This window comes from Apus apus, chromosome 8, assembly GCF_020740795.1.
Source record: "Apus apus isolate bApuApu2 chromosome 8, bApuApu2.pri.cur, whole genome shotgun sequence".
Classification (NCBI taxonomy): Eukaryota; Metazoa; Chordata; class Aves; order Apodiformes; family Apodidae; genus Apus; species Apus apus.
In genome coordinates this window covers 25,941,343-25,966,246 of record NC_067289.1, presented here as the reverse complement: position 1 = coordinate 25,966,246, position 24,904 = coordinate 25,941,343, and the positions used below count along the sequence as shown (strand labels likewise).

The 24,904-nt window shown below is 43.4% G+C and overlaps 1 protein-coding gene across 2 annotated transcripts in view; it reads left to right on the top strand.

Annotated features, from left to right (window-relative positions):
• Positions 1 to 10,918: 10,918 nt before the first annotated feature.
• ARHGEF26 (Rho guanine nucleotide exchange factor 26) overlaps positions 10,919 to 24,904 on the top strand; it is a 43,699-nt gene continuing 29,713 nt past the window's right edge. The window contains exons 1-6 of one of the 2 annotated variants that reach the window (XM_051626268.1): positions 10,919 to 11,004; positions 11,306 to 12,455; positions 13,968 to 14,007; positions 15,919 to 16,064; positions 20,686 to 20,742; positions 24,169 to 24,329. In XM_051626268.1, the coding sequence (XP_051482228.1) occupies positions 11,385 to 12,455; positions 13,968 to 14,007; positions 15,919 to 16,064; positions 20,686 to 20,742; positions 24,169 to 24,329 (1,475 nt within the window). In that variant the 5' untranslated portion in view covers positions 10,919 to 11,004; positions 11,306 to 11,384. Of the gene's footprint in view, positions 11,005 to 11,071; positions 12,456 to 13,967; positions 14,008 to 15,918; positions 16,065 to 20,685; positions 20,743 to 24,168; positions 24,330 to 24,904 lie in introns of those variants that run through there. The other variant, XM_051626267.1, reaches the window with a different exon arrangement.

Genomic DNA, 24,904 nt, shown 5'->3' with positions numbered 1-24,904 from the left:
GGCCTCTGCTGTCATTGGAATGAGATTTTCAGCACGAGGATGGAGCCAAAGGCTCACCATTTAGAAACCTGATTCAATGTTTTGAGTGGACTAAGGCCATACTTTTATTGTGCTTTCCTCGAAGGAAAAAGGAGAACGAGAATTGTACTTTCTGAAAAAAAATAAAAAAAGGTGAATTATAAGATTGGAGATAGTTCAGGCTGTTCTCTTTAAACAGATGTCATCTACTGAGAGGAGCAGAGTAGCTGCAGTCTGTTGCTCTCATTTTTTGAAGACTGCAATTAACTGAAAAGTGGTAGAAAAAAATAATCTGTACAGGGCTTATAAAAGCAAGGTTTTGCAGGATTAAGTTACACGAAACTAGAAAGAAAGATTTTCCTTAACTTCCCCTTCTTCCTTTCTGTATTGATTTCCTAGCTGTGTAGAACTTCACATAACAAATGCAGGTTTTCAAACTGAAGGTTAGATTTCCCTGCTGTATTTGAGCTCTGCATATGGTGACACAGAATTGAGGAAAACCAAGAAACCCTTTATTTAATGTGTTGGGTTTTTTTCCCCACAAACTGTTTGGATCCACATACAAACACTGTATAGAAGGCCAAATGTATTTGTACTTAAAATCCCTTCAGGTGCAATAATGCAAGGAGTTTATTAAAACAGGTGTGGACTGTTTTTAAATTACAGTTTTCTGCCTGAAATAATAACCAGTAATTGAATCAGTTGGATAATTAAGAATCAGAATTTGGCTGTGCGGAAGACAAAGAAAGGTTTCTGACTATATTGTAATTTAAATAAATCCTTCACTTGTGAGAAAGGCTATTTTTAGACTTAAATTTTAGAGCAGACCTCTTTTGTTGTAAAACAATGTACTTCTAATAAATCTCCTGCATTTCAAATAACAGCTTTCAAAACTGTTGTGTCCCAGAAGCTTGTCCTCGTTATGATTTTCCCCTATTGGGAGTGTCTCAATTTCTGTAGCTGTAGTTTTGGAGGGCTCGTTACAGTTCAGTAGTTTAGTCCAAGAATCTTAGTGTGGTTTTTATCATTGTGATTGGACTGTTCTGTTAATGGTTTACTTAAAACAAAGATATATATTTGCTGTGGAGTTGGCTGGCCAGTCATAACTATCTGGAGTATTTCAAGTATTTCTAGGTTTTCCCTCCCAAGGATAAGAACATCTGCAGCTGGCTGTCCTTCCTAGTGTCTCTTGCTTCAGGCTTCAGTATTAGTCTTGGAACTCTCAGGAGATTTGGGAATAGCTTTTTAAACTTTAAATCATTGATTAGTAGTAGCTGGACCCCAGCAGGCTGCTCTGCCTGATGCCCTGCAGGAAGACTCCTTTGCACAGCCCATGAAACCCAGTGAAGGGGCTTCTGGGCTGACTTGTCCTCCCAGTGCTCCTCCCAGCTCATGGACAGCAGGAAACATCTGACTCCAAACTCCCTGAAAAAGACTTGGTGCGTCACTCCCAGTGTGGCCAGGTTAGGGAGGGCATCTAGACCTTTGCCCTCAACGTTGTCCTGGACTCTGGGTGCAGCTGTGGTGACTCCACTGGCACTGGCCCAAGGTCTTGTGTCTTGGAGCCAGGCTCCTGCTGCTGACCACCAGCCATGGGCACTGGTGGAGAACGACACAGCCAGGACTGCTGCTGTGTGGCTGCTCAAGTGTTCCTCCTGTCTGCAGATGGGATCTGTGTATTTCCAGTTCTTGGAACTTTTTGATGCTTAGGGCTTGTAGAAATGCAAAGGTGGTGGCTATTGCAGAATGGGGTTCCTCCTGCTCAGAGGTACTACTGGGAATGTTAGCATTACAAAAATAAACATCAACAGCAAAAAGAGAATCAGGTACAAGAGGAAGGGACATGTGGCTGTTTCATCAAGGCATATGCATGTCTTTATGCTCTGCAGAAAAATTTAATACATGTATTGAGTGTTTTAATTAGTTCTTTAGATCATTATTTCCTCAGAAGTTATTTATTTTTACCCCACTAAAAAAAATGAAGTAAAAAAAAAAAAACAAAAACAAAATAAGCTGTCACACTGTTTATAGTGGATAATAGTTAACTTGCACTTTGCTGTTTCTCCAGATGGCCTAAATTCAGTGCTGGAGCTACTGCAGGACTCCCATCCACATCCCAGATACACCTGGGGAACTATCATTGTTATCGTGCACCCGTTGGATGCACCTACATCTGCCTAAACCTGACATGTATAAATCCAGCTTAAAAATTCATTCTAAATCAGTAAACTCATTTAGAAGTATTTACAGAGGAGTTTGGACAGGCTTAACTGAATGGGCCATAAAGAATGATTAGTTACACAACTGGAGAGGTGTGGATTGTGCCATGGCTCGGGCTGCAATGTGAAACCAAATTCCTTCCCTGTGAGCTTTACTGTATGGCTGCTGCCAAGGCACACGAGTCCATAAAGGCACAGGAAAACTAGTGCTCAGTAAAACCCATAGAAAGTATCTGGACAGAAAAACATCTTGCCTTACAAAAATGAATATTATGTCCCATTCAGCCCAGGGGAGTTCACCTCGTGTCTGATATTTAAAATCCCTGAGCTAGGTCTTAAAAATAATAGCTCTTATCCAAGAGGCTATATAACTCAGAGAGATGACTGAAATAATTTATGTCAGTTATTTTGCTACTTGAAAAATTGATTAATTATGACATAGAGCAAGTAGGTATGAACCTCAGTAAACTGGCTGGTAACACGATATTCTCTTTTGTCTTAGAGAAAAAAACGTGTTCTGTTTCCTTCTAGCTTCTGGCTTTTACCACTGAACAAACCAAAACCATGAACCACCTCGTAACAGTGCTTGGGTGACCTCCTGTCCTGCCAGGGAACTGGCCTTGCAGTGGGGCATTCTGGGTGACCCCCTGACAAGTGCCAGATTAAGTCACTATTGTAGCACAGAGGATGCCAGCAATTTAGCATCTCTGTAAATGAAACATAAAGCACTTGGACACCACACATGAATCCCGAAGTGCATTGAACAGCACAGAGCTCACTAGGAAGAAGCTGGGCAAAATTTTCTGAGAGCTGTGAAGAAACATTCTTGCTTTACCGTAATCCATTCTTACCTTTTTTTTTTTTCTATATATTCCAGAGGACCACAATTCAACATCAAAAGACCTTCATAGAGAATACATAATGTCAGCCTGTAAAAATAAAAACCCAAAGACCAGCAGGTAAGACTGGATACAAATGTGAGCAGGGTTGTAACATGAACCACAGAGCTCCTGCCAGTCATTCAGAGGACCACGGAGCATGGTCACCTGCACCCCGAGACCCCTGGAGAGTCTCAGTCCATGGCCTAGTTTAGATGACTGGTGTCACCTCCCTAAAACCAGCACAGCTAAGAGTGACTGCTCAGCTTCACAGGTCATGGAAACATTTGAGGAGTGTCCCAGCACATTCAGGGCAGTTCTTGTTTTGTTCCATGGCCATCAAGCCAGTCCCATGTTCACTTCAGGTACTTGTAAGGGCTTCACCAGGGCGGTGGAACTCAGCTGAGAAGGAAGTCCCCATCCGTTCAGAAGGGCTTTTCCCAACTAGGTAAAGTATGTGGACTTGTACTGAGAGCGTTCTGCTCTTTGTTAGGCCTATGTTTGTGCAGTTGGCCAGCTGACCTGCTGGAACGAATAAGTGTGCATCACTCTCATGTTAAGTTTTTGCAGAGTTAACTTGAAGTTCAACTCATTATTAACATCTCTAAATCTGCTTATTCTCCACGGCACCTATGCTGGGCGAGGTTTCTGCTTATTTTGGGTCCTGCATTGCCTCTCTGGAAGAATGCCATTTTCAAGGTTTTAATCACCTTCAGTTTGATTTAAGGGATAAAATTGGTCCGTGACTAATTCTGAAACCAACTTAAAAGCAGTAAAAATGTTTTGTCTAAGGGGACTTGTTTCAGAGATAAAATTAATAATCTGGTCCAAATGTACGCTGGGGCAGAGTGCACTGGCTGCTCCTCAGGCAGAGCCCTTGGGCAAAACAGCACTTTGTCCATCCACTTATTTTATTTTTTTTCTTCCTTTTGAATCCAGAGTTCTCTTTTGGGATTCTGTTCTATTCTTGGCTCACTAAGTGTCTTTACCCCCATCTTCTAAATCTGTTAGAAGTGTTGTATGAATCCTCAGACTTCTCACACTCTTTCTAACTTGCTGTTGTTTCAGCTGAAGGTCTTTCTTTCCTGCAGCATTCTGTTTTACATACCCCCTCTCCTCTTTGTCTTCCTCATGACTACACCTATCCACTCTAGAATTTCATTGCACAACTAACATTCACAAACCAGGCAATAAGTGTGTGTCATAAATTGTGCTTCTGCAGCACAGTGTGTGGTGCTGAGACCTGTGCAGGCACTTTGGTGCCCCAGCCTAGTGCCTTGTACTGGGGGAGGTTTTGTGCTAGTGGAACTGTGTTTGAAAAGGAACCCAGGTTGTCTGCTGTTGCTTTCAGAAGTGTGAGCACAGGAGGAGAGGAGATCTGACAGCACAGCTGGAGATCCCTCTGGTGTAGGACAGGCTGAGCTACAGAGAGTGCTGGTGCTGCCAGATTTTTGTCTGTTACTGCAGCAGTGATGTAGCAGGTGTGGGGCTGAAGAAGATGACACCCTGACCAGCCTTACTTTATGACTCCTGGCATCATGGGCTTGTCATTTGTGTCTCCATGACTTGACAACAAGCTGGGGAGAACTGTCCCTCCCAGCAGAGCAAAGTGCAATGACAGCAGTCAAGACGACCAGGTGCTAAGACAAGTATTTTTGAGAGATGCCTGAGTTGCTTAGTTAATGCTTGTGCTTTCAATACATGTAACTGCTGAGATGTGCCTTGGGGTTTTGTGTACTTGTGTTACATATACATACATAGAAAGATAGATACAGAAAAGCAGGCATCTTTTCAGTATGATAATTATTTTGGTAGACCTATACAGACTTGGGTGTCTATTGTGTTCACTACTCACAGTCTCCTATCTTAATTAACATAAAGTTATTTGAGAGAAGCAAATGATGAAAATTATTTCAGAAGGGCTTTTTGTCTGAGGAAGAAAAAAAACGAGTTGTGAAAATGGTGGTGCAGGGGACAAGAAAATGGAAGGGTCAGTCTGGGATGTGTCTTTTCATCCTTAAGGATCTTTTGAGAAGCAGAGATAAAAATGAACTTTGAAGTTCTCTGTGGTAGGTAAGAAGTAAGTCACAGGATGGAAGAATGAAAAAAGGACTCAGATAATATAATAGAAAGTATTTCCAAATGAGTAGAACATTGCTAGAAAATAAGAACATGAATCTGACTGGAAAGGAGACAACATCAGAAAACTTGAGCTTAGAGAAAGCACATAGCTGAATTTTGGCACACACACCAGCAGAATAAATCCTGCTAATTAAAATGTATTTGAGCTAATTAGTAGCTTCAGAGTTGAATTAGGAACACTTCTAATAGCTTGAAGAGGAGAGACAAAAGAAGTGCCAAATTTTCAAAATGTTTAGGAAAGGAACAATCTTATATATCCTGCTATTGAAGATAAAATTATTAGAGAAAGACTTCTCGACCATTATTTGGACAATATGTTGTGCACAGTTCACTGCCATGTGGGAGGACTGGTGACACGTGAGAATGACCTCTCAGTAAGCAGACTGGGAATTCTGTTAAACTCACCGTTACTCAGATCCAATTAGTCCTATTGCAGCCAAACTCCTGGTCTTGTTAAGCCAGTAACACAACTCCCCCAGCCTGCCACAGAGCCAGGACCTCACTCCTTGTGTCTGAGTCCTGCATAGTTTCCACTGAAGAAACTTCAGCCAAGAAGCCAAGTGAAGCGTGGAATCTGAATGTAGGGAGTTCAGATGGGAAACTGGAATTTAAGGAGGAAAGGCACACTGCAGTTCCAGATCCAGGCTTCCATGCCTCCCCACATCTCCTCATGTTCTGATTCTGTTGCCATGGCATTTATAGAATACCAGCATTTGAATGCAGCAAAGGGGCAATCTGGTACACGGCTATGGGCTCATCACTTGTCCAGTTGTTTGAAACTAAACCAGGTTTAGAGTTTCTGAAAATCAGCCCACTTTGGGAAAGCCATTAGTAGGGCTCAAGTATCTAAGCTGAGAGACTGAGGTTTGAAAATCCATTTCCAGCAGCCACCCCCCCTGCAGGGGCCGTGGTGTTGAGTTCAGGGGGGTCACTTGGGATTACCTGGTACGGGCTCCAGCAGTAGCTGTGGGCAGGGGGAGCCATGTCTCCCTGGGCACTGCTGGGTGGGCTGACCAAGGCCAGTGGCACAGGGAGGGCAGGATAGTCCTGGCCTGCAAGGGCTGCAGACTCTTCTCCTTTGGCTGCAAAGCATGACAGTGGTGATTCAAACCCACAGATGATTATCTTTCATTAAGGAAGCAGATCAAAAACAGTTCTCCAGTTATTTTTGTAACCTCTGTATGAGCAGAATGTTCAGTCCTTTTAAAAAACAAAAACCAAAAAAACCCAAACCACAAAAGCCAAAAAAACCCAACTTAAAGAATAAGAAGCAGCTCTTTGGAGACATGCCCACAGTAATGATCCTCTCTTCCTCCTGTCACTTTTCCAGGCATTTTCTGTGCAACATGCAGACAAAGAAAGAATAAAGAGTGAGCAGACAGAAAATAGCATCCTTTAACTGCAAAGAAGTGTTCTTGCAGGCTCCCAAGCTTTCTTTAGTTTCTAATAGCAACCACAAAATGTCTTCAGCTATGGCAAGCACTTCTTCACTCCTTTTGTTGGGAAATGTTTGAAGTACTGTATCTTCCTGCTGAACTGTTTAAATAGCAACATCTTATGAACTATAGTAATCAGTTAAAAGAATTTATACCTACATTTTCCAGAGATTTTCCTTAATCATTCTCCCATAGAAACAATGTTCTTAGAATTACTGAGATGAAGTTCACTTTCAGAGTTGCAAACATGTAGATGGAATCCTAAAACTGGAAAAGCAATGCATACAAATAAACTGGAGATGAAGGGACCCAGTTTTCAGTTTCACAATTCTTTAAAATTCAGAGTCAGTACACATTCACCCAACAGAAGTTAGATGTTACTTTTGGAAAGTTTGATAACCTTCTACAGAAATTACCTACTGGAACAAGAGACAGGCCTAATCCTGCTGGACCTAATTATCTACATTGAAGTCCAGGGGAGTTTTACTAATGGGAGTATTGTGGAGATAAACGTTTTTGGAAAATAAAAAGTAACAGCAAAGAAGAACATATAATTCAAGCAATGCAGGAAATGGTTTTCACATCAAAATTTAAAATCCCACATACACACAAACAAAACTTGGTTAAGATGGTGAAATCTCATATACTTTCCATTGGAAAATTCCCAAGCACCTCTACAAATGGTGAAGTTGCCAAGTAGCCTCCTGCTGTGACAAGCAGGAGGTGATCTCTGGACCCACTGCTGATGCAGTAACTGACAGACATCATCAGGAAGATGCTGTTGCAGTATCTGGGTAACATGTCACATCAGCTCAATGGTTAGTAAGCACAGGGTTATTTTTATGGTCCTGTTGACAATAAATTTGTACCTTCCATTAGAGGAATCAAAAGGGGGGCAGTATCACAGTCATTAGTCATGTTTCTCAGGGTATTCATTCTTTCTTACTCTTTTTCTGCTGCTGTATTCCAAGCTACATCCTAGTTTAACAATAAAGAGGGCATCTGGTTTCAACTTGGGTACTCCATGAGCAATAGCAGGTTCTTTATTACTGTAGTACAGTGTGATTTGGTTTTCCCTTAAAAGCTTCTAGTTAGTGCTGCAAAGCTTTCTACTAGTGCTGATTATTTTAACAACAGCAAAAACAATTAAGAGGAAAATAGAATAATTAAAGACTCTATCTTCTGCTATCTTGGATGGCTTTATAGTTTAAGTTTATAATTTATAATTAAAATTTAGCTGAGCATTATTCAGAGGAGAGTAAAATCTCTCTGTTTACAGTTGCATAGCAAAGAAGGAGGGGGGAAGAAGCCAGCAGGGTTCTACCCTTTCCATGTGGTGTGGCTGTCAGATGCATACAATGAGCAGTACTTCTGGGACTGCAAAGCACAGGCATTAATTCCCAAATAGCGCCAGTCTCCATCACCACTGAAAACACCTGAGCATGTCTTCTAATCCCTGTCTCCTGTGGGTTATGATAAATGTAGTCTTCTGGATATTGAGGTACATTTAGAGGCAAGCAGGTACATAAATGCTTTCTGGCTTGGTTCCAATCCACAACACTAGCTTTTAGGTCTTTTGTACTAGCTAGGAAATGGTGGATTGGCTTAAAATTTCCACCAGTAGATGTTCAAGGTCATGGTGTGGATTAACACGCTGGCTGTGAGGACATGGCTGAAAGCTTCCCTGGCACCACAGGCTTCCAGGCTTTCCACAGGGCAAGCAGCAGGGTGTCCTCTAGAATGGGCCCCAGGGAAGGACACACTCTCCCTGCCCAGACTTTGTTAATTTCAGGTTTATTTCACTTCTAGAAAAATTCCTCAGTGATTTCATACTGAGACCTTGCTTTGTATGAGGAGTTAACAACTATGGTTTCTTTCTTCTCTTAAATTATAGAGTTGATTTTACTTTTCTTATGATCGCAATTTTATTGTAAGGGTTTTATTTCTTTTTTACTGTGTATGAAATGGAACACTGTTCAGAAACAAAAATTATTCTTGTAATTAGTTAATAAGTATGTGTAAGAGAATAATCTTGTTAAAGCTGATTACCTCCGTTATTAATAATTAGGATTTACGAGTTAAGTAATATGCTGCAACTAGATCCAATTCCTTGGCAATTTCATGTGTCAAGTTGAGAGATAATTTTAGAAATCATCCTCTGTGTGAATTTTCTTTATAATTAATGCATAAGGCTGTGAAATCCTAAGTGACAACTGAATAGAATTTTAAGTTATGCCTGTGGCTTTTCCTTGTGTGCTTTGGCTGTTGGAATTTGGTGTCGCAGTTTGCAGTTTTGTCTGATTTGTGGGACATGCAGATTTGTCAATTTTAATCTAATTGTGCTTTGCTTAACTTTATTTTTAGTATCCTAAATTGGTTTTCCTGGATTCTTCTGGCAGAGTTATTAATACATCTGAAGTTTATGTGTGCGTTCATGTGGTTGGCTGTTCCTTATGCTTTTCCATAGTTTTCCTGATTGTTTACTACCTCTTTAACAGGATTTGTACAAAAAATATTGTTTAAAAAAATATAACCTTTATTATTTTTTTAATTCAGTGACATATGAACTCTTGCAAGTCTGGAGAGAACAATTACAAATGTTAACAACTTTTCTTCTGGCCCTTCTCCCTCCAGGTTTAGCCAGGAGCTTAAGTGGGTGCCCATCTTTAAATGAGCCAGTTATTTTATTGAACTTGAGTTGGTAAATTTGCACTCTCTGAGTCAGGCACACGTCGATGCACTCTCTGAGTTACAGCCCCTGTGAGGCCACCCGTGGCCCTTTCTCCTCGGATTCCGTACTGATGTGTATATTTGGGGGGTCGGTTAGACAGCTCCACACCCCTTCAAACTCTCCCCTACAAACCCCCAGGTGGTCTCCAGCCCTAGGAAAGCTGGCAGGTCTCCCCTAGCCAAGCATCTGTATTGCGGTGTGTGTTGCAGGCCCAGCCTGCACATCAAAGCTTTGGTATTGCTCTTTTTTTCAGTTAAAATCTGTGGAGAAATCAAGTTTGAGTGAAAGCAAAGTGCCCTCTCAGCCAGGCCTGAGGAAAGGTGTTCAGCCTAACAAAGCCTTGCTGCCCTCAGCTCCCAGCCATTTCCTGAAGCGCACTGAGATGTAAATGACCTGCATGTTTCACCACCAAATCGGGTGGCAGAAAACCTGAGAGTGAAGGCCAAGACTGACAGGAATAGGTATGTGCTGCATTTCCTTTGGCTCCTTGTTTTCCCATCTCCAAACCCCTGGATTTTGGTGTCCCAGGCTGTGGAAGCAGGTCCTGAACTCCAGCATCTTCAGGTGTTTGAGGTATTTCTGTTCTGCCAATCTGGACTTGATGCAGGAGCAGAAATCACACCTAGATTTGACCTTTCATGCACTGGAGGGAAGCCTGAGAAATAGTTCCGTTTTGCGATTCAGTACTAGGAAAGCATTCTAAATTATATTTTACATTCGTGTCCACTGTGATATATAGTAGTGGAGCTAAATAATGACTCATGCTAAATGCCCCACATACTGTGACAAGATGGCTTTTAAAATACAGGGATCATTCTCTTTTTCCAACAGACAAATTTTAATTGCAGAGTAGCAGTTACTGTTCCACTCTGTTCTCCTTTTATCTAAGTCACACGATGTACCGAAGCCACAGGTTAAGTTTCAACATTCTTGCAGGCACAGGTTCTTCAGGGTGATGTAATTTGTCAGAATTCCCAGCAGACAGATGGTTTATGTCCTGTTTTCTTACCCAAAAGCTGCTCCTCTTTCCAGCTTTGCCCCAGCCCTGCTTTGGCAGCCAGTGCTGCAGCCGCAGGCAGCGGGCACCTGCACACCAATCATGGGTGCGTGTCAAGTAGAGAATACAACTTTTTCGCAGTGTGGAAGGTACTTGTGCATTCCTCCAGCAGAAACCCTGGCATTGCACAGGTTGGAAAAGGGCCCCGAGCGCCTGGAGGCTGGTCCGCTTCTCCCTGCACAGGCGATGCCCGCGGCAGCCCAGACTACGCGGGCTCACGTTAACACGGAGGTAAACGAACGGAGCTTTTGCCGAGGTGTGACTCCGGTTATTCCCGTGGCGACCCGCGGGCCGAGGCGCTTTGCCCGGGTCGGCTTCACGGAGGGCGGGCGGGCAGCCCCGGGGCCAGCCCTGCCCGCCGCTACCTGCTGGCCCGGCGCGCTGCGGGCGGGACCGGAGGGCAGGGGAGGGGCAGCGCGGCGGGCACTGCGGCCGTGGGAGCGCCCCGCGCCGCCCTCCGCCGGGCCGCAGGTGGGGCGGACAGGCGGCCGTTCGCCCCGTCCCCGCAGGGCGCTGCCATGAGGTGAGGCCCTGGCCGCTGAGGGTGGGATTGGGGCGGCGGGCGGGCGGGCGCAACCGGGAGCGGGCCCTCCCTTCCCCGCCGCGGGGCCGGGCGGCCCGCGCTGGGCTCCTCGCAGGTGGGAGCAGCGCCCGGGCAGCCCCCGCCCGCCGGCGGGAAGCGCGGGCCGGGGCTGGGGGCGCGCGGAGCTGGTTGTGCAGCTGCTCCCCCTCCCTCCCTCCCTCCCTCCGCCCGGCCCGGCGCCCGCCGGGGCTGCCGCGGCCTGACGCGCGGTGCCGTTTGCTTCCCCTTTGCCGAGCTGCAGGGATCGGGCGGCGGGCAGCGGCGGCGGGCAGGAGCTGCTGCCGCCTCGCTGAGGCCGCGGCGGCCCCGAGGAGCGGGCGATGGATGAGGAGGGCGAGGCTGATCTCTCCAGCGACCAGGCGGCGCCGCGGTGGAGGACGAGGTCGACCCCCCGGCCGCAGCCCCGAGCCTGGGGCAAAGCCCGGCCCCAGTCGTACCAGAGCCCTAACGGGGTGCTTTTCACCGACTTTCCCGTGGAGGACAAGTGCAGCTTCACCGTGACCCAGCCTGCCGGCACCGTCAGCACCTGCCCGGGCAGCGGGGCGCTCCGCAGGGACCCGGACCCCTCCTTTCTCGGCTCCACCATGGGATCGGTGTCCAACGGGAAGGTGCGGCCTCCAGCCTGTACAGCGGTCCCTTCTGAGCGGTCCTCCCAGGTGCTGCCTCTGGTTTCGAACAGTTCTGGCGGGTTTATTGCCAACGGGACCATTACCTCCGGAGGAAGCCAGCGGGGCCGTCCCCTGCGGATTTCCAGTCAGTCAGCACTCGCGCCGCAGCCAGAGCATGTATTTGCAGCCCGCCCGCAGCCCTCGCCGGCTGGAAACCCACCTTCCCCCGGCGGCGGCGGCGACGCGGCGGCGCTGCCCGTGCGATGCAGCCGGGGCTCCAAAACGCCGGAGGAAGCGTCGCTGGGGCCCGCGGCGGAGCCCCCGGCCGCGGCCTCAGAGCAAGGCCTGACTCCCCCGAGGCCGGCGTCCCCTCGGGAGCTGCCCCTGGAGCAGCCCGTGGTCCTCAGCACCAACAGCCTGGCCGCGCTCAAAGTGGGCACGCAGCAGATCATTCCCAAGAGTCTGGCTTCAGAAATAAAGGTGACGAGCAAAGGCAGCAGCCAGAACGCGGAGACGAGCAAGAGGGTGCTGAAGGTGCGCAGCATGGTGGAGAGCCTCGGCGTGCCCTTGGTGGCCGGTGCTGAGGAGGAGGCCGATGGCGACCTGGACAGCCCGGGGGCCCTGAGGCGAGGCCTGAGGTCTACGTCCTACCGCAGGGCGGTGGTGAGCGGGGTGGACTTCGACAGCTCGGCTGATTTCAAGAAAAAAAACAGAATGTCCCAGCCCGTACTTAAAGCAGTGGTTGAAGATAAAGAGAAGTTTTCCAGCCTGGGGAGGATAAAGGTAAGTGGCTGGTCATGTTGATTTGAACGGCTCAGGCTGCTCAAGAGCCTGGTTCACAATCTTTACACAAATACTGGATGTTTTGTTTTTTTCTGTTTGCTATTAGAAAGTTTTTCGTCGTTATGGAGGAGTCCCGCACATCACTGAAAGTGTTGTTTTTAAAGTAAAGTGGTGGAGGCTCCAGGGATGCAATTCTGTTGGAATCTGGGCAGATCAAAAATGTGTTGATGGCAGCAGCCTTGTGCTTGCTTTTCCTGCTGGATTCCCCAGCACGTCGAGGTTTTCTTTCACAATCCAACTGATGTTTTGAAACATGTTTCCAAGAAAGTAATAAACAAGGAAAAAAAAAAGACATTGACTTAATAAAGTCTGCATGCTAGAGTAAACTGACAGAGAAATAAACTTTCTTTCCTCCCTCCCCTGAGACGTGACTTTTAAAGTATTTTTAAAAGAGAGAGTGTGATTTTTAAATTGATAGAGGCCACTGCAGGAGTCTTTTTGTAGCTTAATTTTAGTGCCTGCAAGTAAAAAGAGAATGCCTGTTTTTAATTCTTGATTGTAATTAATTAGGAGTAGTAGATTTATACTGAAAGTGTTTCTATTAAAATTAAATTATAAAGGCTTACTGAAAATACTGTTTCACTTGAACATAACATTATTGCAATGTATTTATTTTTAAATATAATAATTTTTTTTTTTAAATTATATGTATATTGGTAGATTCCTGTAAAGTGTTTGGAATTGTGTAATAAAGTACTGCAGGCTAAGGGCCAATACTGCCACTGTTAAAATATCAGCTTTGTGACAATTTTTGGCAATTTAAAAATAATGACTTTATAGAAGCTTCTGTAAAAATGCTACAAGTGGTGGAATAGTAATCAATCAAATGGTGAACTGCTGAGCAGGGAGGTGGTTTGTTTTGGTTTTGCTTTGGTAGTAGACTTTAAGTTATGTTTAAAATAGGACATTACATTTTCCTGTCTTTACACACAAAACTGTTTTTTGGTAGTAGCATTTTTTAAACAGACTCCTTAGACCATACAACTTGTTGCACCGAAACAGCTGTTTTATTTCAAGGGTTTGTTTTGGTCTTTAAAGTTAGTTCACAAAATACTTAAGGTGGTTGTTCTTTGCAGGGTGTTTGGAAGGAGCCAGCTGCTCAGGCCTGGACCTTATATCCTCACAGAAAAGCCCAGTGACAGTGGAATGAGTTACAAGTTCACTGAACTCTTGTAAAGCTTGTGTCCTGTGCTTTTGAAACACAGGAAAAAATGAAGCATTTGGGACAAATGCATATAACCATGCACCTGAGAAGGGGAACTAGAGTAGCTTTTCACTTTCTGTGATTAAATAATTGTTTGCATGAATACTTGTCCAACAGCAGAAGTTTATAGATTAGGGCCTATTAATTTGGGGCCTAAGTATCAAATAAGACAAAAGTTCTTATTACTGGTGGTTATTTTGCATTCTTGTTTTAATGTGTGTTTTTCTCTTGCTTGTTAACATTTTCAGAAGAAAGTGCTGAAAGGACAAGGGACATTTGATGGGGAAGGTAAGTCCTTTTCTGTGCAGAGTGGGTAATATGTTCAATCACAAGAGAAACGAGCTTCAGGATAACTTTGCACACTTCTCTCCTTTGTGTTAAAGACTACCTTCTTTTTCAGTAAACTGAGTAAAATATGGAACCATAATTTTGTCACTAGACATACTTCAGGGAATATTTTAAAGACTGGCAGGCTAAAAACAGGCCTTTGTTTGAAAGGCTTCTTTCAACTTCAACTCCTGTCCCTCCTGAAAGATGACCTGATTGCTGTGTCTAACTCAGCCTTACCTGTTCTGTAGAGTTACAAAGATGGGGCTTGTTCCTGGAAGGCTGGTAGAGCCTTCCTGCCTGTTCCCTGGGACTCTTCCAGGTGCAAGCCATAGCTTTGGTGGATCAGCTCACAGGTGGAGTGTGTGCAGGGGCTTGTTCTTAATAGCATCGTTAAAGAAAGTAGAATTCAGGTGTTGTAATTGCCCTGTAATTTGCTAGTGTCCCTGCTAGTAAGCTGGCAAATGAATGATACTACACACCTGAATTGCTATTTTCTGAGCTGATGGTTCATGCTACTTTTTCTCTTTTCCTCTTAAGGTGAGGGTGTTGGGGTGAATTCCTTGACTTTGTAATGCTTTGCTTTTCTTGCTACCTGGGCTTCAAGTTTAAGTGTCAGAACTGCTACTTCTCTGCTTAATGCCTCCTTAAGGTCATTTAATTTGCTGTGTTACCTTCCCTTTCATTTATATTTTCAAAACTTTCCTCTTTGTCCTGTTTGCATCACCCCCCACCCTACTCTTTCATCTCTTCTTACACTAACTCTGCTGATGTTTTCTAGATTCTCCTTCAGTGGTTCCCTTCTATCTTGGACTGATCCCAACTAATAACTTTGTCTGCAGTGTCTCTCAGAATTCAGTTACTATACACAATGTCCTGTTTTAAAAGTGTTTAAACTGGATGGACACATTCCAAAGAACAAACAGAAAAGGCCAGACCTTGTACAGTCCTGAGCCAGGGCTGTGTGGTCAGAGCAGGTGGAACAGATCCACCCAGCCTGGTGTGAGACCTCAGGAGCTGCAGCTGTGCATGGAGCAGCCAGGCCTTGTGCTTCTTTTCCCTCTCTTGTAGGAGAAAATAGCATATTGTCCAAAGCCTGGACCATCTCTAAAGTACCTTTTAGAGCTTGCTTTCTTAACAGCTTAATCTGTCTGTAGGTTATTTTGGTCTTGAATTTCTCTATCCTTTCCTGGCTTCATTTGAGAAGGGTGTGTGGTCAAGGAGTTGGGAAATGGAAAGGGTGTGCTGCACCTGTTTTCCTTTGCCATTGATGTTACTGCATTAATACTGGCAGCACTGAAATATGTAATAAGTGTATTTTTAAGGTTCATAAGCCTCATGCTTATTCAAGCAAGCTTTGAATTCTGATCTGGAACAGTTTTGACCTAAAATTTCTGAAATTTTGATAATTTTCTTCTCTTAAAGAAGGGCAAATACAGGGCTTAAAGGTGACAAACTAAATCTGGCATGGGTAGTGGAGTTCAATGGGCTTGTAGATGAAAATAGCTAGCCCTCCAGATCTGTGACTGCTCTGCTGATGTGCTTGTTCCCTTCTGAAATTGCTGGCTAACTACGAAACATTGTACACCAAACCAACGAAGAAAAAATTGTTTTCTGTTTTTTCTTGACAAAGGACACATCTGTTCTTTAATTCAGTCAGTGTGGATCTTTTTGGTGGTGGTACAGCAGTCCATTGTTACTGTACTGCACCATTGTCCATCCTCAATAAGATGCTATCTTTGTCTCTTGCAGTTTGTGAACAGCACATTGACATTTTGGTTTCTTTCTTTGTTTAAATGTTACTTACAAGTTTCATGAAAGCAACTAAACTAACTTTCTAGCAATTAATGACATCCTGTTGGTGTTTTATAGAAAATGCTGTATTATATCAGAACTATAAAGAAAAAGCTCTGGACATAGATTCTGATGAAGAGTCTGAGCCCCGAGACCAGAAATTGGATGAAAAGGTTGTTTTTCACTACAAGCCCCTGAGATCAACATGGAGTCAGCTGTCCGTTGTGAGTATCTGAGCACTGTGCAGCCAGCCAGAGGCAGGGGAGGGATCTAAGAGTGTAGTGACGCAAATCTTCTTATTTGTTGCTGAAGTTTGTAGTCTTCTTTTCCTTTTCAGAATATAAGGTGTCTCTGAGTATTTTTTTTATCAACAAGTTTGCAGCTATTCAGGCATTACCAATCTGGGTAGATCACTGCTTGTGCAGGTCCTCAGCAGAGTTCTGCTTCATGCTAGTCTGGGTTACTGTGTCTGGCTGTTTGGAGTGAGATACTGACAGGAAGCCTGGAAAGACAGGTGTAAATCCTAACAGCTCAGAAAACTCAGAGTGAAATACATGCTTTGTAGTTTCTTTCAGTAAATTGGAGTGGTGTGGACCAGACCCCAGGCAGGATTTAGTTCTGTTTTGTTTTAGTTTTTTTTGCTGGAGTTTGTTTTTCATATCATAACATGGAAGTCCTGATCAATTACTGGTCTTTGTTTCACATAAAAGGCAGTGTAATTGAGAAAGTTCATTTTAGGATCCTCTATTTGGCAAAGGCACAACTTTACTGATTCTTATTAAAAAAAAAAAAAAGTGTAAATTCACTAAAAGGGTGAATTATACCAAAGAAAAGCTTCAGTTAGTTTCAAACAAGTTTCTGCTGAATTGTTCTAAATTACTCTTAAGTTGATCTGACTGCACATACTGAGTGGAAACCATTTTAAAGAAGCCAGCTCTGCAGCTGGTGGTGTTCTGCTGTCCTTAGCACAGCTTGTGGAGCATGTGCAGGGGCTTGTTCTTAATAGCATCGTTAAAGTAGAATTCAGATGTTATAATATGCCCTGTAACTTGCTAATGTGCCTGCTCGTAAGCTGGAAAATTATTGATACTAGTGGATATTGCTACAGGCTTTACTAGTGGGCATGATGTTAAGACTAAAAAAAGTGTAAAAATTCTGTGTTTCTGTGGTTAATTTTATCCTTTGATCGTTTCTGTGGCTTCTGGAGGGATATCCCTAAAATGAAGGGTTTGGGGTTTTTTTTGTTTGTTTCTGTAACTTGTAGAATGTTGTAGAACCTCATCTCTGTATGTGGCCTGGGGAAGGATTGTTATCACAGGACATGATCCCCTGGAATATTTGTCGGCTGGGGCCATTCGCTGGGTACATCCTCGATCAGTTCCTTACTAAGCTCAGCAAGATCTTCTAAGGCTATTTAGATTGTCTTTTTATAAGGGCTGTCGTGTAGATGTTAATGACCTTCTGCAGTTTAAGGTATTGCAGTACGAATCTCTCTGACTTGATATTTACAAAGAAGGCAAGACAATGGTTTTGAGAAGATTTGCTTTCAGTTTTCTTTCAACAAATCAGGTACTTTAAATGTAGTTAATTTGCCTAATGTTGCAAAAAAGTTTGTTTATAAATGAAGTCAAATTGTTTTGGTTTGGGTTTTTTTCTGCCTTCTAGGCAAACTAGCTGTTAAATGTTCAACATCTGAGGTATTTTGGAAGGAATGCTGTTCAGTAATAATTTTTTAAAACACTAATTTGTTCTGAGACCAGAATAGTATGAAGATCCATCTCTGTAGGAGAACCATTCCTGAGCTGTGCTTCCAGGTAGAGAAACCAGCATGTTCTTTACGATTTCTAGCACAGCAAACTTGTTAGTGTCTGCACATGATTTATAAGGTTGTAGTGGGGAGTATATGGGAAAAGGTGGTGTGAAAACCAGCTCTGGGAGTCTGAATCTTGGAGTGCCTGTGTTTATGACTCTGGAAAAATTACATGCTGTCAATATGTATTAAAATGTGAGCGTGGAATTATACCAGGAAGTCAGCTGGAAAATGTCAAGAGTATTTGGTTTCGACATATGTTAGGAAAGAAGAATAATAAATTTATGGTATTTGTTAGCAATGACTCTGCTGGGAAATGGAGGGGAAAGAGAGCAGACTGAACACACTCTTTCCGTGGGGTGTTTCTTTCGCCATCCAGGCTTGGCAGGGGATGCTGTTCTGCCCAAGCTGTTGGAGAGGGGCAGTGACACCTTCAAATCCTTTATGATAATAATAATTAAAAGGACGTTTCTGTCTTCCTGCAGTGTATGCACACATGGGAAACTCTAACAGAGCTTTTTGGAGAAGATTTAAAGAATTAAATAGGGCGTTATTTAAATTCAGTTCCTTTCCAATTCCTCTCTTGAACCCTCTTCCTCTTCAGATATCTGTTGCAGACTAGACAGCTAGCAGTAGCTGAGTAGATGACTAGGTAAAGAGCTGTCTTATCTACTATCTCTGTTCCAGCCTTCAGCTGTTAATTTTAAGTTTTAATTTAGGAAGAATAACCAAGATTTCAAAAATTTATTCCAAAGGTATGTTTCCATATTTCTGAGCAGATCATGAATGCTGATACTGACTGATGTACTGTGTGAAGTGTAATGACATTCCCACAACTGCAGCATTTGGTTGGGATCCACGATGACAATGAGCATTTTTAGGATCACAACATCAGGCACCTCTCTTGGGACCTCTTGAAATCATCTTGTCCAACCCCCCGGGCTCAAGGAGTGTCATTTAGAACAAGTTGTCCGGGACTGTATCCAGTCAGGTTTATAGTATCTCCATGGGTGGAGACCTTGCCACTTCCCTGGGCAACCTATTGCAGAGTTTGACCAGTGCATTTGACTGGTGGACTCTGAACTTCAGTGTCTGGTTTTCCACCTCCTTTCTGTCCAGCCTGGAGAATATGATGCACAGTCACTTCTCATTGCTACTGTCAATGCTGCTGTGATTCTTGTAAATGTTCTTGAGATCTAACACCAGAAACAGATGTCCTGTAGCATGGGTAATGCTCGTAGTTACCAAAATATTTAATATTAAAGGAGTGTTTCAGCACCAAGTCCTCCATTTCATAGCCATATTTACATAGCACTGCATCAAGATTTTGCATGTTCTCTCGACTGCTGTCTCTCTGCCCTGAAACTCCATGGTTGGATCAGTCATACCTGAGTTGCTGGAAAGAAGCAGTCCAGTGTGACAGCAAGACATCAGTAGCTGTAGTGTTTGACCTCTTCCAGTCCTGTTTTTGTTCTTGGTTTATAATCAGTTTTTGTTTGCATAGTATCAAAATGTGATTTTGGGGCTATTGCAGCTAAAATATTTTGGACACCTTAAAAATAGGAGTTGAATTTTCTTTCACAGAGCATGCCAAAAATAGTCTCCGTATTTGGGCCTCTTTGTCTTGGAAGTGTTGCTTTGATTAAGAGTGTGAGGTCGAGCCATTTGCTTATGTGATTCTGTAATATGTTTACTTTGTGTGTGCACACCCGTGTATGACAAAACAGTGATGACAAAGCACAGCTCCAGGTCTAAGGACATGGTTACAGCAGTTGCCACATTGACTTCACTGGAAATTTTCAGGAAGCACTGGAATCTCTCAGATATGTTCATAGGTACTCCCTGTGTTGGATGTTGTTGAAGTCCTCCACTGCATCCAGAAGAGAGTGACACTGTACTTGCAGTGAGTGCTTCAGAGCTCCCAGGTTGTTGATTGAAAGGTAGTTTAATGGAAAGGCACTGAATTAGTTCTTGCTGTTCAGAAGTGTATGCATGGGGCTCTGTAACTTGTGTTCAAAAGAACAACTGCCTGAATCCTGGAATATTTATGTTACTCCTGTAAGCATATACATGTGTGGATGTATTTTGGTGTGCATGCACACCGAAGTGTGGCGCTTGCTAATGCAGTGCCAGCTTTGCCCTTCAGCCTGTGGGACAGGTTTGTGGTGCCTAGTAAGCAGAAATAAAATGAGGAATATTCTATCCTCTAAAATTCCAGGGAACAAGTGGAGTAAGAAGAGAAAGCTGTTGCTCATAGTGCTTTAGGAGCTTTTGGAGAGGACTGAGAGGGAAATGGGAGGATGGAAGTGCAACTGTTAAGTCTGAGGCCCTGTGTCATACTGTGCTCCAGGAGAACACCAACTTCCAGGTTTCTAGTGCTGTGGGCTCTTTCCCCTTCCTTGGCCCAGCATGCTGTACAGAGGTGACCCTCCTGAGCTGAAGCCCTGTGTCTGGCATTCCTCTAGGGAATGTGTGAAGTCAGTCCCTCCTCCCTCAGTGCTTCCCCTTCTGTTCGAGTGTTTGTGTTTGCGTGTGTGTTTGTTTTTAATGTTCTGCTGTTAACTGACAACGCATGCCATCTGCACCAGGGAAGAGTAAACTTCAGGGGTGTGTGGCGTTTGGGAGCTAAGCATGTGGCTTCAGGCTGTGGAAGATGCGGCTGTGGCTGGAGTTCCTGTTGGGTATATTTGGAGAGCTGTGGCAGGCTTGTCTTGGCTGCTGTGGGTGCTGTGGGGAGAGGGATATTACAGGGCTGAGGGGAGAAATGTTGGGGGATCTACTTGGGAGTTTGCTTTAGCTCCTCCAGAATAATGTTCTGGCTGATAGAAGCCAAATGCTTTTAAGTATTTTAACAAATGAAGACACTGAGGTTTTAAGGCCAGCTCAAACCTAGTGATATATGTGTGGCAATCAAGAAATCCAACTCAAAAAGAGAAAATGGTTTTCATGTTTCTGTCTGTGTTCTGATAATTCTGTGTTTTGTTTGTATTTATCTGCAAAAGGTGTTAAAAATTAATTTATTTTTTTTTTCCTAGGTGAAGAAGAATGGATTATCAGAAGCAATCAGCCAGGAAGAAAGGAAAAGACAGGAGGTACTCTTTGAAGTAACACATTCTTTTATGTTGACTCTTTAGGGATGCACTGCATGCTTGATTTAGTGCTCTGTTGATAAGGAGACAAGTTCATCCCACTGCTTCCTGTCCTAGAGTGAAGTGTCTTCTCTCCCCAGGGAGGATAAAAAAACAAAACCTGTCTGCTGCTGATGTGCATGTGTCCCCTGCCAGCATCCATCGAGTCCTGCTGGAGGAGTGGTTCCTGGGAACGCTCCCTCCAGCAGATGTGGCCTGGTTGGTGGCTGCTCCCCAGCAGCAGACAGTCCTGCTGTGTGCTGTACTGGGGAAGGTGTAAAATTCACCTCCCTTCACAGAGGGTAGGAGGTGGCACATATATTTTAAAGGCAGTGAAGAACAGAGAACAGCTTTCTGCAGTGTTCCTTGGTTGTAACTGATCCTGTGAACGATTCTGAGCATGTGAGCCCTGTGTATCTGGTGTAATTAACAGTTCTCCTTTCACACTGACATGGAGTAGGTGCATCCATGCTGACAACAGGGCAGACAATAGCAGCAGTTACTGATGTAGTTATCTTTTCTCTCTGTGTCTTTTCCCTTTGTTCCTTTTGTCCTCTTTATCCACTTTCCTCTTCACTCCCTTTGTTCACCTGGTCTCCTTTACCCTCCTTCCTTACTTACAGGGGCTATATCAAATGAATGAGAGGTGTTGAAAAGAATAGCCTGACCTAGCCAGCTGTATACCTGCAGTTCTTGAGGTATGTCCTTCCATAGGGAAAAGAAACACACTGTAGCATTACCTGCCATGGAAATTTGTTCCAGTCTCTTCATTTGGCTTCAGGACATACCTCTGAATGTAGCCCAGAGACCTGGGTGGGGTTTTCTGTCCACAAATGTATATGGGAAGCCTCACATGTTAATTTAGCTGCATGACCTACAGCTGCTGTCTTCATACATGAAATAGAGAAACATCTTGTATTGTAGACTTGAGATTCAGATAAGAGTTTTGTCAGATTACTATTTTTTTTAAATAATGCTGCATTTCTTTGCCTATCTTATTTTGCTTTTTCTAGTGAAGAGGCTGTGCTGCAGTTCAGGCCACATGTTCTGCTTTTCTATCTCCTCCTCCTTGCAAGCTTTGAGACATAAGGCATTTATTCAGTCATATCCTTTAGGAGTCTTTAGTCTATGTTTCCTGGAGTCATATTTACATCCCTTCAAAGAGAACAAGTTCTTCAGATGCCTTTTACATGTAAAGTCTTTAATGTTACCAAAAATGTTTTCAAGCCTGAGGAGTTTTTAATTTGAATATTAGAGGCTCAGTCTTTCAGAGGAAGCCTAAATAAACATTACGATGTAGTTGTACTACCAAGACATGCTTTTGCTGTATTTCTTGTAAATTGCCTTTTATCACTTATTCTCTATTCTTTACATTGTTTTTAGAGCCTAGTAGATTCTTTTTGCCATCATAATGTATTGTCATTGCAGAAAAAATATCTTATTTGCTTTGTGCCTTAATTAAATGTCAATGTCACACATTCATACACATCCCATCTTTCAGAACATGATAGTGAGGTGAGTCTCTGCATGTTCTGTCTGAAGAAAATATGTCATATAGACAGGCTGATTTGAACTAAAATATTTTTTGATGGATTTTTCTATTCTCCCAAGCTGGAAGCTGTGACTGTGTTTGTGCACAAACTGCTGGATGCCTCTGGCCTCCGCAAGGGGCTCGCTGTCCATCGGCACTCGCACAGCTGCCTACCTTGATACCATGCAGATTGAACCACAGTGTGGTTTGAGATGTTTGCTGTTAGCAAGCACCTGGTCAGTGCCACCACTGCCTCTGAGTGGGGTTTGCTGTATGTCAAAGTTGCTTCTTAATCCTTGTTATTTATTATTCTCCAAAATATTTGGGTCCTGCTAAACTGATACGAGCTCCTTTCCTTACACATTATAAGCAAAGTATCTTTCTTAGTCTCATTTATTTCTGACTATGTTAATGACTTTCTGTTACCAAACTGGAGGAAGTGCGTGAGGGTCCTCAGTAAAACCATAAACAAACCCCCTCCAAAACAATAATTATAAGAGAGATTGTTAAAAATATCTGAGTTTAAACCAATTAGCCATGGAACTCGACAGGTAAATCCTTTCTTTGTGAGCACAGCTGGGAGAAGTACAAGGAGAATGAAGATTGGAAATGTAACTGCTGGGCACAGGCCAGAAAGGTGCCTTTTTAGGCACCTCTGTGCTACTTGTCAGCCAAGCAACAGGCATATTTGCCCCCAGTTTGGCTGACAAATGTTTATGTTCTCTAGATTCTTAAGGCTGGCACAGTTTGACATTGCTCTGTCTCCATGCACAGCAGTATTACCCTTGGGAATAACATGTAGGATGTTGTTGCTGTTACCCAGCTGCTGCTGCCTCTCTCATCAGATGCCCTCAGCTTTTTAGGTAGTTAATAAGACAAAAGTCTACTCATCTGTACATTAGTCTTCCTTTCCTGATTTTATTTTTGCCCATGTATATACGCATAAGGATTCTGGCTGATTAACAGGAAATAAAGCCTAGGGAGATCAAGGTGTCTAGGAGTGGAGTAGGTTTCTACATCAGAGATGAAAATTTTGAATGGAGCAAGTATTTGGATTTCTAAGTCCATTAGAAGCTTGCTTTATATGTCAGCCAGCTGATGGAAGTTAAGTGGCTGCTCCTTAAGTGGAAGGGTGATAAAACAGAGACGTTGTTTGTGGGAGGGGAGGGAATGTACAGAGCTCTGGCTCTGCTGTCTGGTCTCTAATCACTGCAGGGACAGTGGCTGCCACCCCCTGTCTGCTCTGCCTCCAGGCTTCTCCCTGTGCTGCTCATGGGCCTGCTCCTAACTTGGTGTTTTAAAAGTAACCAGGTATCACTGCTGATACATGGCTGAAACCTGAGTTTTGCACGGGGTTTTGCTTTTCTGCAGATGGTTGGGTGAGCAGAGCTCTGTTAGCCAAGAGCACTTGTAAGTAAATAACTCGGCAGCTTCTCTTTAACAAAAAAAGTGAAAGCAAATTCTGGCTGGTCACCAGCAGTGGGACTGATATGAAACTTCCAACTGGGCCACAAAAGCAGACATTTATTTTAACTGGAAAACAGAACAGCCACCTCTCAGGAATATGAATGAGGAGTGATCACAGTTGGTGTGAAGTTTTGATCTTCAAACTCTCTGTTTGTAGTTGCATTGGAAAGTCTGAATATAGTATTTTTTTCTAGCATTAAATCACTTATTTGTAAGTAAATGATGCAGTCATGGAAATAAATATTTGTTACCTCTTATCTTACATCCAATAACTTTTCTTTGTACCCCTCCTCCATGTTGTCTTTTTTAAAAACAACCACCACAACCCAAACTACAGAACAACAACAAGCCCAGTCAATATTAAGTTTTTTCTTTCCCCCTCCACTTTGCAGGCAATATTTGAAGTGATATCTTCTGAGCATTCTTACTTGCTGAGCTTGGAGATTCTGATCCGGATGTTTAAAAATTCCAGGGAACTGAGCCTTACAATGACCAAAACGGAGAGCCATCACCTCTTCTCCAATATCACAGATGTTTATGAAGCAAGCAAAAAGTAAGTGCAGCAATACACTTCTGCATTTAAAGAAGAGTACCTTTTTTAAATTAGGAGTTTAGTAGTTATAAATTTAAATTATTTATAATACATTTTTAATTATAGCTGGCGGTGATTCCCAGTAGTCAAAATATCTTTCAAGCAAGTAATGAAATATAGTGTACAAAGTAGTGTCTTGACTGTTACGGCAAAATGAAGAAACAGCTGCCAAGTAGCAAATTCAACAAAAATGTAGGCCTGACAGCATAAGATTGAGAAGTCAAATGTTGCACATGTTAATAAATTAGAATGGAATTTTGTTTTCTCTTGTTTCAGAGCACCAAATACATATGTTTTTTGTAATTGGAATCTTGAGTAACTGTTCTGGAGTGGTAACCATTTCTTCCCAAACTGTCATGCTAGTTTGAGGGTGGAAAATGCAGATACCAGTGGGCGTGCACCTGAGTTGGGTGGAGTCACCACTGAGTCTGAGCTCATGTTTACTGGGATAGGCCTGGGGGGAGCTGCCCTGAGAGCTGACAGGGAAGGAAAGAACATGGTGTGTTGTAGTAGAAATGAGCATCCTTAAATCTAAA